At 45.3% G+C, this 16,235-nt stretch overlaps 1 protein-coding gene across 1 annotated transcript in view; it reads left to right on the top strand.

Moving 5' to 3' along the window:
• The window catches only part of UBR5 (ubiquitin protein ligase E3 component n-recognin 5), a 651,214-nt gene that overhangs the window by 339,609 nt on the left and 295,370 nt on the right, over positions 1-16,235 (top strand). The window contains 1 exon segment of the mRNA XM_030189847.1: positions 7,423-7,574. Coding sequence (XP_030045707.1) covers positions 7,423-7,574 — 152 coding nt within the window.

Genomic DNA, 16,235 nt, shown 5'->3' with positions numbered 1-16,235 from the left:
AACAGGATACAGATGTTCTGCTTATATCAAGATATCCAAACTTTAAAGATACATGATCAGCATTATAACCTTAAAGATATATAATTGGCAGCATAAGGCACAAAAGAAAATACACTCAGCAGATTCTTCATATACAGTGAATGTTCAAAATCTAAGTTAAATATAATAACATCTGGCCATTTCTAATTATCATATGTAGAGGTATAGTGCCTTTCAAATATTGTGAAGTTACAATGATGAATAACCTGAAGAAATAGCAACTTCTAAAAAGGACAGTATATAGCTGTCCCTGTAATGAGATATTACAACAGGTGAGGGTTCACTCTGAAGGAACATCTGTGTCCTTGAAACAAGCCTTGCTTGTCTGTAATTATTAGCACTGCAGCTATGATAGCTTCCAAACAACGAAAACAATGGGAAATATTTCTTTATCTTTCTGCCACATTTTCTTGGTCTGAGACTGCATTTCTGAGTACTTGAGGATCTTCCCCCTGACCACGCGATTCACTGAATAATCTCATGTATGATACTGTTTTTAACTTTTGGTGTTTAATATGGAAAAGTGTAGTTCTATCACATAAGCATTTTAATTCCAATTCCATCCTTTGTTGTGGAGTTGAATGTAAAGAAGAGCAAAGGCTCAACCCATCCAAACATTTTCCTGTCTTTGAACTTGCCTACAGTGTGTCTTAGTAAACAGGGCCCAAAGTTTGCTTCTTTTTCCTTTTTTTTAATTTTTTTAAAAACTAACTGTGTTTATCAATAACCTACAATTCCTCTTTTAAACCCAATCTTTAAGTACCAAGCATAGAGTAAAATAATGTCACTTACCTAGAGAAATTTTCTCTTCTCTCAGAATTTCTCAGTATTTAGAAGATTATGTTGAGATTCTGTAAATTACTAAAGACTTTTCTATTAAGTACAGGTCTTATCAAAAGGCAATATACTAATGCTGTTGTCTCTTATATGTTTCAAGATAACCAATACTGTAGCCTAGCTTCATGGCAAACACACAATTATTCCTAATATGTTAAAATATCTATTAATTATCTGAGGAGTAGTCTTGTGGTTAGTGCAGTGGACTTTGATCCTGGGGAACTGAGTTTGATTCCCACTGCAGCTCCTTGTGACTCTGGGCAAGTCACTTAACCCTCCGTTGCCCCTGGTACAAAATAAGTACCTGAATAATATGTAAACTGCTTTGAATGTAGTTGCAAAAAAAAAAAAAAAAAAAAACCTCAGAAAGGCGGTATATCAGGTCCCCTTTCCCTTTCCCACTATTGATGTTTTTTTCTTGAATGTAAGCCACATTGAATCTGACCTTGTTCAGGATAATGTGGGATACAAATGTCATAATAATAATGTGGGAGATCCCCTCATTGTAGCACCTATAAATAAGAAAGTCAATTCTATATGCAGAGTCCAGAAGGCTCCCAGATTCAAAAAGCCGTAGATCATTCCTCTCTCAAAAAGGCCGAAAGTTCCAAGACTCACTCTTTGGTGCCCCCCAGTGGACTGTCTTGGGAGGAAGGTGACTCTGGTCAAGTCACTTAACCCTCCATTGCCCCAGGTACAAATAAGTACCTGTATATACTATATAAACCACTTTGAATATAGTTGCAAAAAACCCTTTCCCCTTCCTCATATGCAGCCGTGGCTCGCTGGAGTTGGACATCTATTGCTTGGGCGTACGTTTGCATCTTCTCTTCATTCCCTTCTATGAATGACTCCTACGTAGTCCTTTGTGACACACGTTTTCCAGAACTTGTCAGGTTGATGGTTTTAGCTAGGTTTAAGGCATCCTTCGGGGCATTATTTTTTTTCGCAGCTGTGTCTAGTTTCCACCCTACTTATGGACTGCTTTGCTATATCCCACAAGTCTCTGGATTTGTCTGCTGCTGATGACAAGGAAGGAAAAATGATGTCTTACCTGATAATTTTATTTTCTTTAGTCACAGCAGATTAATCGAGTCCCACTCTTTCACGAGGTTGTCACTATCAGTTCAGTTTGTTTCTCTGCTTAAGTTTCTTGCTGTGTGTTGCCTGTACATAGTTCTGCTAGTTGACAGGTTTATGCCTCATTTCTGTGAGGAGGGAGAAATGTTTGCCATATTATTCCTTACAGAACACACGTGATTTAATGAGATAGAGTCAGCATGGGTTCAGCTGAAGGAAGTCTTGCCTCACCAATTTGTTTCATGTTTTTGAAGGTATGAATACACATGTAGATAAAGGTGAGCTGGTTGATGTAGTGTATCTAGATTTTCAGAAAGCTTTTGATACAGTTCCTCATGAGAGACTCCTGAGTTAGAGTCATGGGATAGGAGGCAAGGTTCTGGTGTGGATAAGGAATTGGTTATTGGACAGAAAACAAAGGGTAGGTTTAAATGATCATTTCTCTCAATGGAGGAAGGTGAACAGTGGAATTCCACAGGGATCTGTACTAGGACCTGTACTATTTAACATATTTTTTTTTTTTTTTTTCTTTATTGAATTTTTCATTTTTACAAGATAAACTTATAAATGGAAATACAGCGGTAAAATTGTCATAGGTTAACATTACCATGAAAAAAGTCAACATAATCTCAAACTAATAAGTATTTCAATATACCTAACAAATATTAACTATGAAACATAATGTACTTTCTTAGACCACAACAATCAGAAGGAGGGAGAGGAGATAAAGCAATTAAGGAGATAAAACAAGATAGACAAAAAGTAAATAGCCTGGCTCATATTCCCCCGTCAATTTTCCATTTTCTTAATGTCTTCTACACATTTACTTGGATAGCTTTTTAGCATCTATAAACTTTTTTAGCTGGTCTGGTTCAAAAAATATATATTTATTCCGTAAATACGTGATACAGCATTTGCAGGGATAAGCCAGCAAAAAGGTAGCACCCATAGTTTTAACCTCTTCTCTGTAAGCTAGAAACGCTCTCCTACGATCCTGAGTAGTTTTTATCACGTCTGGAAAAATCCAGATTTTTTGACCATGAAAAAGTTTAGTAGCATTCTTGAAGTAAAGTCTTAATAATGCATTTAGATCTTGCTCGAAAACAAAAGATATCAATAGAGTCCTTCGACAAGTTATCTTTCAAATAGATTCTTCCAGAAATGCTGATAAGTCTTTCAAATTTATTTCTGGACCTTGATTATTATCACATGGATTCGCGTTGGAGATTTTATCTGGCAAATAGTAAACTCTGTTAATAGGTGGTATTGCTGATTGAGGGTAAGCCAAAACTTCCATTAAGTATTTTTTAAGAAAATCCACTGGAGTAACTCCAATTTGAAAAGGAAAATTCAGTAACCTCAAATTTAGTCTTCTATTATAGTTCTCTAAATGTTCCAATTTTAAAGAAGTTTTCATTTTGTCTTTTATCAAAGCATCCGTGACAGATTTTTGCGATATTATTTCAGTTTTTTTGAGCAAATTGTAAAGTCTTAAGAGTTTCTAAGGTTAATGTTAAAGAATCAAGCTTATTTACCAGCAATGCTGTATCTCGAGAAGTTTTTGTGACCGTAGTTGTTAGTTGTTGAATTGCTGCCCAAATAGAGTGTAGAGTCACCGCTTGGGGAGCTTGAAGCTCTATGTTCGAACCATCTGCGTCCTGGGGAAGAGTTCTACCGTCTGAGGCCCTTTGGTTACCGACTTCCGGTCCCATCGAGTCCTCATCGCTCATCCGAAGGGCTGCAGGGCAAAGCGGCGGATTAAGCTCTGGCGGGGATAATGATGTCTCCGACCCTAGTGGAAACGCCGCTCCTTCGGCGGATCCAACAGCGGGTTTCCTCATGCCAGTATCCACAGGAGTGCTCGTGGCAAACTGTAGGAGCGTTCGCTGGCCCGGAGGGAGTGATTGGGCCGACGGTAAGACATCCTTCACTGCACCTTTTCGCTTTGTATGCGGCATATTGGAAAAAGGTAATAATTGAACAGGGCTCAGCGTTAGCCTCCACAGAGCCTCAAGCTCGAGCCGCCATCTTGACTCCTCCCCGCATTTCTTCCTATTTAACATATTTATAAATTATATGGAAATCGGAACAATGAGTGAGGTGATCAAATTTGCAGATGATACAAAACTTAAAACACGTGCAGACTGTGAAATATTGCAGGAATACCTTAAGAGATTGGAAGACTAGGCATCCAAATGCCAGATGAAATTTGATGTGGACAAATGCAAGGTGATGCACATTGGAAAGAATAATCCGAATCATAGTTACCTGATGCTAGGGTCCACCTTAGGGGTCAGTGCACAAGAAAATGATCTGGGTGTAGTTGTAGCTAACACGCTGAAATCTTCTGCTCAGTGTGTGGTGGCAGCCAAAAAACCAAACAGGATGCTAGGAATTATTAGGAAAGGGATGATGAATACAACCAAAAATACTATAATTCCTTTGTATCGCTCCATGGTGCGTCTGCACCTAGAGTATTGTGTTCAGTTCTGGTCGCCATATCTCAAAAAAGATATAGCAGAATTAGAAAAGGTTCAAAGAAGGTCGACCAAAATGATTAAGGGGGTGGAACTCCTCTCAAGGTTAGGGCTCTTCAGCTTGGAAAAGAGACAGATGAGGGGAGATATGATTGAGGTCTACAAAATCCTGAGTGGTGTAGAACAAGTAGAAGTAAATCAATTTTTTACTTGTTCCAAAAGTACAATGACTAGGGGACACTCGAGGAAGTTACATGGAAATACTTTTAAAACAAATAGGAGGAAATATTTTTTTCACTCAACGAATAGTTAAGCTCTGGAACTCTCTGCCAGAGATTGTGGTAACAGCGGTTAGCATATCTGGGTTTAAAAAAGGTTTGGACAAATTCCTGGAGGAAACGTCCATAGTCTGCTATTGAGACAGACATGGGAAGCAACTGCTTGCCCTGGGATTTGTAGTATGGAGTGTTGCCAGAATTTGGGTTTCTGCTAGGTACTTGTGACCTTGCTTGGCCACTGTTTGGAAAACAGGATACTGGGCTAGATGGACCACTGGTCTGACCTAGTATGGCTGCTCTTATGTTCTTATGCTTTGTTACGAGAAACGCTGACTGACGAAGAAGCATACTGTCCTATGTTGCAGAGTCTCTAGATTTGTCTGCTGTGACTAAAGGAAAAAAAATGATCAGTAAGACACAATTTTTCTCTATTTTTTGTAGGTGTAATGGTATCTAAAACTAGTTATAGTAGAGTCTGAATTTGCCATCATAGTAATGGAGTCAGCATGACCTATTTTTAAGTTGTCACTATCAGTTTTACCTCTAGAAATGATTGTCCTTTTCAGTTTTTTAGAGCAGGGTCTGGACATACAGATGTTCAGAATAAAATCTAATTGAAAATGATCTGACCAAGGAGCTGCTAGCCAATTAACCAGAATGGTTAGCTTAGGTGTAAGACATTGGCAAATCTAAAGAATGACCCTTTTCATGAGTAGGGTGGGCATAAATGGGGTATTGCAGCGCTGTTCGATTCAGCTAGCCAGGTTTCAACAATGAGCATAAATACCACATCAGAAGTCGCAGTTAGTTCCTTTAACAGCAATAACCTATTAGCCTCAGATTTAGCATTAAAGTTCAGAGAACTTTCCTAAGGTTGTGTCAGGGTTCCATCTTAACCAGTCAATAGGCCTTTCCAACCTTTTCTCCTAAATCACTTGCCTATAAAAGTGAGAGTGCATTTCACACTTTGGACTACAAGAAAGTATTGGACCCCTATTTATCTGTTGCATTTGTATCCCACATTTTCCCACCTATTTGCAGGCTCAATGTGGCTTACAATTTTCCATCATGACTTATGCCATTTCAGAGTACAGATACAATTGGAATATATATAGAACATAGATGATATAATGAACAATCAGGTAAACAAGGGGAAAACAAACAATTGGTATCATATATTGAACATGGATTATATAATAAAATTAGACAATACGATATAGGGAGAAAATAATCTGATTGTTAAGTAAATGATAGAGAATTACGGTTGTAATTATGAGTCATTATGGTATGTCATGTTAAAGAGATGTGTCTTCAGTGCTTTGCAGAAGTTGATTAGGTTATGTATTATTTTCAGGTCAAGTGGTAGAGAATTCCACAATTGCGAACTCAGGTATGGAAAGCTGGACACATGTATTACTCTATATTTTAGACCTTTACAGCTGGGGAAGTGAAGATTTAGGAATGTGCGTGCTGATCTTTTAGCATTCCCGGGTGGTAGGTCAGTAAGGTCTAACGTGTAGGTCGGGGCATCACTGTGAATTATTTTATGCACCAGAGGAAGCCAATGTAAATTTTCTCTTAGGGGCTTAGCACTTTCGTATTTAGTTTTACCAAATATAAGTCTGGCTGCAATGTTTTGGGCAGTTTGAAGTTGATGATTTGTTTTTTACAGCCAGCAAGAAGACCATTGCAGACTAAATCCACCCACTTGTTTGTTTCTTTTGACTTAAACAGTATGGAGGCTGCCAGGATGCACACTTTCCAGTTGGCTAGTAGGCTGCATTTTCTTCACTTTTGCCCAGGCTGGGCTGACTCTAGAGGGTTGTGTTATAGCTCATAATGTTAGAGTTATGGCTGCGTTGGTAGCGCATTTGAAATTAGCCACCATAGAGGAGATTTGTAAAGTGGCGACATGAACATCAGTCCATACTTTTACATTCCACTACTATTTAGAACAAGATTCTAGACACGGCAGTAGGTTTAGGTATACAGTCTTCCAGAATCTATTTGGCATTACAACTCCATCCCCACCTCATCCCCCGCGCTCTTTTCTTTCAGTTCCAGCCTGCTTTCCCCCCTAAAAGAAACAAAAGAAAATGGCTTGCCACTAAAAATATTGGTGTGTACCTGTTGCAATGTCACTGTGTCTTTTTCTTTTTTTTTTCTTCCCCCCCCCCCCCCCCCTTCAGTTGAAGGCAGCCTGTAGTTAGGGAGTCTCGTACTTTAGGATTCAAAGTCCTGTTTGACCTGTGAGAAGATGAATTTGCTTGCCTGTAGTAGGTGTTCTCCAAGTCAGCAGGACTCGAATCCTCCCAACTTTCCCACCTCCCCAAGAAGCTGTTTTCCTTTAGCCAGTAATAGACTGAAGAGGCCCCGCAGGTCCGTAGCAGGTGAGAATGGGCATGCATATGCAGTGAGATGGCCCAGAGCTTCTAGAAAAAGTTTGGGGATACTGTTTCCCATGCTGAACTCCATCAGTGATGTCACCCCATGCATGGAGGATTCAATTCCTGTTGTCCTTTACAGACATCTGCTACAGGTAGGTAACTTTGTTTTGTAATCTAATGAAAGTCCCTCTAATGTACTACTGTGTGTAAAAAAAAAAAAAAATAAGAGGTTAAGTATTACCTTTAGACAGCAACCTTTTGATTGATGAAATGCTAAGTACATTTCTATTGTAATTACCCTTTTTTCCATCTGTTTTTCTTTAGTTTGAGATTGAGGGAGATGATGAGACGTTCTTTACGAGCAGCTGGTTTGGGTAGACATGAAACTGGAGCATCCTCCAATGACCATCAGGATCCAGTTTCTCCTCCCATTGCCCCTCCCAGCTGGGTTCCTGAACCTCCTGCAATGGATCCTGGTAAGTTTTAACAAACTTTGTGATGCAGGTATATATGAAATGTGATCTGAGCAGTCAAATTTGTGTCTTTCAAGTAATGATCTCTGTCTAATACATATAGTTATTAGAAATTAATGATATTGGTAAAAGAATGTGCACCTAAGTATTTTCTGCCTTATTGAACAGCATTTTTCTTTAATTTTGATTGAATTGTTTAAGAATGCAAGTATAGGGCAATGACCTTCTTACTCAATAAATACATATAAAAAAAAGGGAAGACACACAAACACACTCCAAAAATATTTATATTCACAAGCTTCACTTGAAAACTTTAAACAAATATAATCAAAGGTGGATTGTTCCTAAGTGAAAGGAGCTGATGGGTAATCAAAAGTAAAAATCTGGCTGACAAACTATCTCATATCTTAACATGGCTCCACTTTTCTAATTTTGTCTGCCTTGTAAATTTTTTTTTTTTTAAGTTTTAAAATGCACCATTCACAACATATTAGCACTGTGGTTTGACATTAGCCTGCTTCAGGAGATAAGTAAAATTGTAGCTGTAAACTTACCTGGAGTTGCTGCCTCTTCAGGCTGAAAAGACTGGTGACAGGGGATAGCTGTTTAGATACTGTTGACTCCAGGTATGTTTACGGCTACTCTTTTACTCACCCTGAAACAGGTTATATGTTGAAACATTGTGCTGATTCTAGGTGAAGCGTACTTGGCTGTTTTTATATTGGATTGTATTTGTGTGCATTCAAAAAATGTAAAATTTTGTGAGGGAGGATGTGACATCGAACCTGATGGCAGCAAGGAGCTGAGGCCCCAATAAGTCCATTAAAAATAACCCGGAGTGAACAGTGCAAGATTGGAGAAATACGATGCTGACTCGGAATCATGCTGATAATGAGCTAGTAGAAAAGGTGCAGTGAGGTACGGGAGCTAGCAGAGGAGACAAAATGCTCCAGAGAATTGAAAGAGTGGCTAAATTAAGTGCAGAGTTTAAAAGGTGATTTCAAGGGGCTGGTAGCTGAACTGTGTGCATCCATTTCAATCTGGTGGACAAGTGCACAGGGCAGAAGAGTTCTTCTTTAGATGACCCAGTGATGCCTTACCGACTTCTAGAACTGTGATCTCAGACAAAAAATAGTAGACCTGGAAAATCAATCGAGGAGACAGAATATACTCTTGGGGGGGAAGGGTCTGAGTCTCCTGTGTAAAGTGACGGCATTTCTGTGGTGGATGTGTGAGCTAGAAATTAAGAAAGAGGGCACTGCTCCTTGGACCCACACATATCTAATCACCCGTGAGACATTATCACATGCTACCATGAGCTTGAGGTTAAAGACAAAATTCTTGCACTTTCTAGGAGGCTAGACACCCTTCAGTAGGAGAGCAACAAAATAGAGCTATTTTTGGATTTTGTACTAGTTACATTACAGCGACAAAGAGATCACCTGCAATTTGAGAGTGGCGCAGGTAAGTAACAGTGGACCTTTTCCTATCATCAAGCCGATCAGTCCTTAGACTGGTGGGTTGTGTCCATCTACCAGCAGGTGGAGATAGAGAGCAATCTTTTGCCTCCCTATATGTGGTCATGTGCTGCCGGAAATTCCCCAGTATGTTCTCTATCTAGCAGGTGTGTGGTCGCACAGCAGCAGCTCTGGCTAGGTCTCCAAGCCTAATTGTTTAGGTTTTGTTGAGTACCTGGGATTGAGGGCTCTTCATGAGCGAGTGCAAACCTGGTGGTGCCAGGTCCCTCCTTTTCTCCCCCCTCTCGCTGACTCCGTTTTCAGGAAAAAAAAAACAAACAAACAGAAAAATAGACGTCCTTGGTTGCAGCTACTCACTGAGACTCAAAATCGTTGCAGCTCGGAGCGAGAAGCAGGTAATTTTACCTTTTCCTAGCGGGCAGGGGGTTCCCCGAACGGTCTCCACGTGGCTATGGCATCGGATGGCAAGGGCGCGAAAAGACGCTCCCCGGACCGCTTGCGCGCGTCTAGCGGGGAAGCGGGGGGTTCAAAGGCAGAGACGCCTTTCTTGTGCGCCTTTTCGGAATCGGGAGAGTTCCCCGGGTTTTCCTCCAGTGCGGCAGTTTTTCCCGCCTTAGGCACCCATCCCCCGCTGGCCGCCCTCCCGGTTGTGGCCGGCCACGTTGCTCGGTCGGCTCCTTCTTGGGCCGCCCTTGAGGTGGGAGACGTTAATGGTATGGTCGCCCTTGACTGGGGCGACAGTATAAAGTCGGCGAAATTAAAGCGCCATTCATCCCGCGCGGCTCCTTCACGGAGTGTCACGGCAGATGCCCTTTTAGATGCGCAGCGCGCCTCTTCCCCGCTCTTGGGAGTGCAAGTTGAAAGTGCCTCTAGGGCCGTGGCCCAGGCTGCAGAAGTGCACAGACTGGGGGGTTTCTCCCCTGAGTTTATTTTACTGCTGCATCAGGCTTTCCTTATGCAAAACGCTGCCCCTGCTCCTCTGTCTGATAAAGGTGATGAGGCTTCCAAGATCAAGCGCCCTCGGGTGGATCTCCAGGCCCTAGGGGCTCGGTCTCCTCTGATGTGGATGAGGGCAGCGTATCTGAGTTCTCCCAAAGGTCCTTAGGGGATTCTGTGGAGGAGACTGATCCCTGCTCGGACGGAGCGGATGACCCCTCTGCAGCGAGGCTTTTTCGCTCAGAGGATTTGCCCAACCTGTTAGTGCAGGCCATGAGCATTCTGAAAATTTCCTCTCCGGAGGAAGGCCCTCTCTCAGCCTCAGCTGGCTCTGCCATTATGCTGGGAACTAAGCGCCCACCCAGAACCTTCCACGTTCATGAAGCCATGCAGACTTTAATTTCGGCTCAATGGGATGCCCCTGAAGCGAGCCTTAAGGTAGCCAGATCCATGTCCCGTCTGTACCCTCTGCCTGAGGGTGAACGGGAGGCCTTTCTCTGGCCTACAGTAGACTCTTTAATCACTGCGGTGACTAAGAAGACGGCTCTGCCGGTGGAAGGTGGCACTGCCCTGAAGGACGCTCAGGACAGGAGATTGGAGGCGTCCTTAAGGTCGGCCTTTGAGGCGGCCGCCCTGAATTTGCAAGCCTCGGTTTGCGGCTCCTATGAGGCCAGGGCATGCCTGACCGTTTTGCAGCGGGCTTCCCCCTCGGATTCTTCCTTGAGGGCGGACTGGCCAGCCCTGGAGTCGGGCCTGGCCTACTTGGCGGACTTGCTGTATGATGTCTTGAGAGCCTCGGCTAAAGGTATGGCTCAGACAGTTTCTGCCCGGCGGTGGCTGTGGCTTAAGCACTGGTCGGCTGACCATGCCTCAAAATCTCGCCTAGCCAAGTTGCCTTTTAAAGGCAAGCTGCTCTTTGGGGACGAACTGGACAAGTTCGTGACCGAGCTCGGCACATCTAAGGGCAAGAGGTTGCCGGAGGTCAGGACTCGGGTTGGCAGTGCTCGCCCTGGTCCCTCCAAGGGCCGATTTCAGGAAGCCCGTCGGTATCGCCCGGGCAAGTCGGCCTCCTCTTCCTCCTCTTCTTTCAAGCGGAACTTCTCCCCCAAGCAGCATTCCTTTCGCAGGGACCGCCATCCCGGAGGTTATTCCTCCGGCCCTCCCCCAGTGTCTCGTACCCAATGACGGGGCCCTGGTCCATGCCCCAGAGCAGATCGGAGGACGGCTATCCTAGTTTCTGGGCGAGTGGACCAGGTTAACTTCAGACGCTTGGGTTCTGGAAGTCATCAGAGACGACTACAAACTAGAGTTCCGCCGGCCCCTAAGAGACGGGTTTGTAAACTCTCCCTGCAAGTCTCCAGTCAAAGCGGCGGCAGTACAGCAGACTTTGGACAACCTGCTCCGCCTGGGCGCGGTGGTGCCAAAGAAGGGAGGTGCTGTGCGGCCAAGGAGTCAATCGGGCCTTAAAGATAGGGCACTTCCGGATGGAGACTCTCCGCTCCGTAATAGCTGCGGTGAAAAAAGGAGAATTCCTGGCATCCCTGGACATCAAGGAAGCTTACCTACATATTCCCATCTGGCCGCCTCATCAGCGCTTTCTGCGCTTTGCAGTACTGGGCCGATACTTCCAGTTCAGAGCCCTCCTGTTTGGGTTGGCTACAGCTCCGCGGACCTTCTCCAAAGTAATGGTGGTCATCACAGCTTACCTCCGCAAGGAGGGAGTGCAAGTCCATCCCTATCTGGACGACTGGCTGATCCGAGCCCCTTCCTATGCGGAGTGCGGGAGAGCTACAGACAAGGTCATTGCTCTTCTGAGCTCCCTGGGATGGATCATCAACTGGGAGAAAAGCCAGCTGCGCCCGACTCAGTCCCTGGAGTTATCTGGGAGTTCGATTCGACACCCAAGTGGGCAGAGTGTTCCTGCCGGACAACCGGAGCATCAAGCTTTCGGACCCAGGTGGACCAGTTCCTAGCCTCCTCTACTCCTCGGGCTTGGGACTATGTGCAGCTGTTGGGCTCGATGACGGCCACGATGGAGGTAGTGCCCTGGGCCAGGGCTCATATGAGACCACTACAGCACTCTCTTCTGCGGCGATGGACGCCAGTCTCGGAGGATTACGCTGTACGCCTTCCTTTGGATCCAGCGGTGCGAAAGGCGCTGAGTTGGTGGCTGAGGCCAGGCAAGCTGTCCGCAGGAATGCCTCTTATGACCCCGGAGTGGGTTGTCATGACAGATGCCTGCTTGACGGGCTGGGGAGCCCACTGCCTGGGACGGACAGCGCAGGGGCTCTAGTCTGCAGAGACGAAATGGTCCATCAACCTCCTGGAACTCCGAGCCATTCGGTTGGCACTTCTAGAGTTTCTCCCGGTACTGGTGCTGAGGCCTGTACGGTTCCTGTTAGACAATGCCACGGCTGTGGCCTATGTCAATCGCCAGGGAGGTACTAGCAGCGCCCGTCAAGCCAAGGAGGCCATGAAGCTATGCCGGTGGGCGGAAGAGAATCTGGAACAGCTGTCGGCGGCCCACATTGCGGGAGTCATGAATGTCAAGGCGGACTTTCTCAGTCGCCATACCTTAGATCCCGGAGAGTGGCAACTGTCTGCTCAGGCGTTCTTGGACATCACGAAGCGCTGGGGCCGGCCGAGCCTGGATCTGATGGCATCCTCAGCCAATTGCCAAGTGCCGCGTTTTTTCAGCAGAGGACGGGACCCTCGATCTCTGGGAGTCGATGCTCTTCTCCAGCAGTGGCCGGCACAGGAGCTTCTCTACGTGTTCCCGCCCTGGCCCATGATGGGCAGGGTGCTAGGCCGGGTGGCAAAGCATCTGGGCCGGGTGATCCTGGTGGGTCCGGATTGGCCCAGACGTCCCTGGTATGCAGACTTAATCAGACTCTCGGTGGACGGCCCTCTGCGGCTGCCAGCGGAGCAGGGCCTCTTGCATCAGGGTCCCGTGGTGATGGAGGATCCCTCCCCCTTTGGTCTTACGGCCTGGCTCTTGAGCGGAAGCAGCTGAGGAAGAAGGGCTTCTCAGACAAGGTCATCGCTGAGAGCGAGGAAGCGCTCTACTTCTACCACTTACGCCAGGGTTTGGCGTACCTTTGCGTCATGGTGTGATGCAGGCTCTGTATCGCCCTTCACTGCTCCAATATCTTCATTGTTGGCGTTCCTGCAAGAGGGACTGGAGAAAGGCCTGTCGCTCAGTTCGTTAAAAGTCCAGGTGGCGGCTCTGGCTTGCTTCAGGAGTTGTCTGAAGGGGGCTTCCCTGGCTTCACAGCCAGATGTAATGCGCTTTCTCAAAGGAGTTAATCACCTGCGCCCTCCGCTGCACTCGATAGTGCCTACGTGGAATCTCAATCTGGTGCTACGGACCTTGCAGAAGCTGCCCTTCGAGCCCTTGCCAAGGGCATCGCTGAAGGGACCTGATGTTGAAAGCAGTCTTCCTGGTGGCTATCAGCTCAGCCAGAAGGGTTTCCGAGCTCCAGGCGCTCTTGTGTAGAGAGCCGTTCCTACGATTCACTGAGGCAGGAGTGTCGATTCGCCCAGTGCCTTCCTTCCTGCCCAAGATTGTTTCTCGATTCCATGTGAATCAGTAGCTTTGCCTACCCTCCTTTCGTAGGGAGGATTACCCAGAGGAGTACCCTGCGCTCAAATACCTGGATGTTAGACGGGTCATCATCAGATACTTGGAAGTGACCAATGATTTCCGGAAGTCGGATCACCTGTTCGTGCTGTTCGCAGGCCCTCGTAAGGGTCTGCAGGCATCTAAGCCTACAGTGGCACGTTGGGTCAAGGAGACAATCGCGGCAGCTTATGTGGCGGCAGGGAAGATTCCGCCTATTCAGTTGAAGGCACACTCTACTAGAGCACAAGCAGCCTCGATGGCGGAGTCCAGATCTGTCTCCTTGGAAGAGATTTGCAGAGCAGCTACTTGGTCGTCGGCTCATAGCTTCTCAAGACATTACCGTTTGGATGTGGCTGCTCGGGCCGAAGCCCAGTTTGGAGCTTCAGTGTTGCGTTCAGGGATTTCCATGTCCCGCCTTGGGTGAGTACTGCTTCGGTACATCCCACCAGTCTGTGGATTGATCGGCTTGATGATAGGGAAGATAAAATTATGTATCATACCTGATAATTTTCTTTCCCTTAATCATAGCCGATCAATCCATAGCTCCTCCCAGATATCTGTATTGTTTGTGTTCTGGTTATATTTCAGGTTCAAGTTCAGTCTTCAGTTCCTGTTCACGAGGACTTCGTGTTCAAGTTCTTCCAATTGAAGTTTCTTCGAGTTGAAACGATTTTGTGTTACAGTGAGCTTCTGCTTCCTCTCCCCCCGTTTCGGCGGTGGCTGGATTGATAACTAAATTATGCCGGCGCTCCCTCCCGCTTCGTGCGGCTTTAGGGTAGCTTTGTATCCCTCCCGCTTCGGCGGTGTTAGGGTAAGCCAGCTCCTCCCGCGGTTGCGGTAGCAGGATAAGCCAGTTCCCCCCCGCGTCGGTGGGTGTGGTTTCCCGCCCACCACCCCGGCAGTGGTGCGCTGGAATATTTCCCCTCCCCCGCTTCGGCGGTGGTGAGCTGGACAGAGTTTCCCTTTGTGGGTGTAATTCTTGTAAGTGCTGAGTCCTGCGGATGGAGCTTTGATATCGACATACTGAGGAATTTCCGGCAGCACATGACCACATATAGGGAGGCAAAAGATTGCTCTCTATCTCCACCTGCTGGTAGATGGACACGACCCACCAGTCTATGGATTGATCGGCTATGATTAAGGGAGAGAAAATTATCAGGTATGATACATAATTTTACCTTCTGTTTTGGCGTATCTTTTGCCATTGAAGGAACAACCTCAAGGCTCATCACTGTTCAGATGCATGGTGAGTGCTTAAGGAGCCAAGGTTTTCAAATATTCCAAGCACAGCTGAACCATCAGCACCAGCATAATGGATTGACTAAGGAAGACAAACTGAGATGCAAAGCAGATAGGGGCAGTGCCACTAACCAGGAAAAAACCAGCCTGAAAATAACCACCAACTGTGCTATTTTGGTCTTTTGGGTCTGCAGTGGAGAAACAAACACGGGGCTGTTTAGAGAAGTGCTTAGAATTGGGATACTAGACAGCTGGGTACAGACTGAGGCTAAAGTTAAGGGGGACTTTCAGATTCGGAGCTTTCACTCTTCTGCAGGTATTATAGTTGGGGGGAGGGGAGGGACAACAGGTGAGGGGGACCTTTTGTAACTGGGATATAGGGGGTTGGGAATTATGCATGTGTAATGGGTTGGATCTGGAGAAGGGACGTATGAGTGGTGAGTTATGAACAAAATGGAAGGTGTGGATGTAAATTAAATGGATTTCAGACTTATGGCAGGATATTGTGCATTAAAGTTCTTAGCTTGAATATAAAAGGATTGAACTCTCCACAAAAGAAGAGCCTTCTTTACAGGGAGAAGGGATGAGCAGTTGCTGAGACAAAAAAACTGCCCCATAATATGTAGAGATCTCACAAAGGAGGGGGAGCTATCTTTATTTCCTGCTGGATCCAAATGCAAGTCAAGATAAACAGAGATGAGGAGGGCATTCATTCTGGGCAAGGGTTAAACATATCAGGTGTAAACATCTCATTGGTGACTATTTACACACCAAACACACAGCATTCTACCTTTTTCTGATTCATTGTCATAACAATGGGATTCTTTATCAGGGGAGATTATAAAGAGTTAGAGATTTCAAGCTGGCAATCAACCTAACTGTGGGAAAATGTGATTCTGTGTGTGTGTGTGGAGGGGGGGGGGGGGCGGTTATAGCAGAAAGGATAGCCCATCAGCTGCAGAGAATTAAACAAGGATACTTCAAATATGGAAATTAAGCAAAATGTTAGCATATAAACTAAAATAAAGGAGACTGCAGAATCATATCATACAAGTGAGAGAAATTGTGGAACCTTGACAAATGATACAAACAAAATAGGAGAAGTATTTCTACCATACTATCAAAATCTAGTCATCCTAGAGGGGTCCATTAGACACTGTTAGATGCAGAACCCTGAATTAGCTACAGGGTTCTGCATCTAATCAGAACAGGAATGAGTAGAACTAAATGCACCAGTTTCCTATGCAGAAGTATTAGAAGCTGTGAGGCTGTTTAAAACGAAGTCACCTGGGCTGCTGAGTTCTTCAACTATTATGCAGCTGAACTTTATTTATTTAACAAAATGTATAGCCCACACATGTAACATCTGAGCAGGTTACAATGAAACAA

This window comes from Microcaecilia unicolor, chromosome 1 (assembly GCF_901765095.1).
Source record: "Microcaecilia unicolor chromosome 1, aMicUni1.1, whole genome shotgun sequence".
NCBI lineage: Eukaryota > Metazoa > Chordata > Amphibia > Gymnophiona > Siphonopidae > Microcaecilia > Microcaecilia unicolor.
The sequence above is the reverse complement of the archived record's forward strand: the minus strand, read 5'-3'. Positions and strand labels throughout refer to the sequence as shown.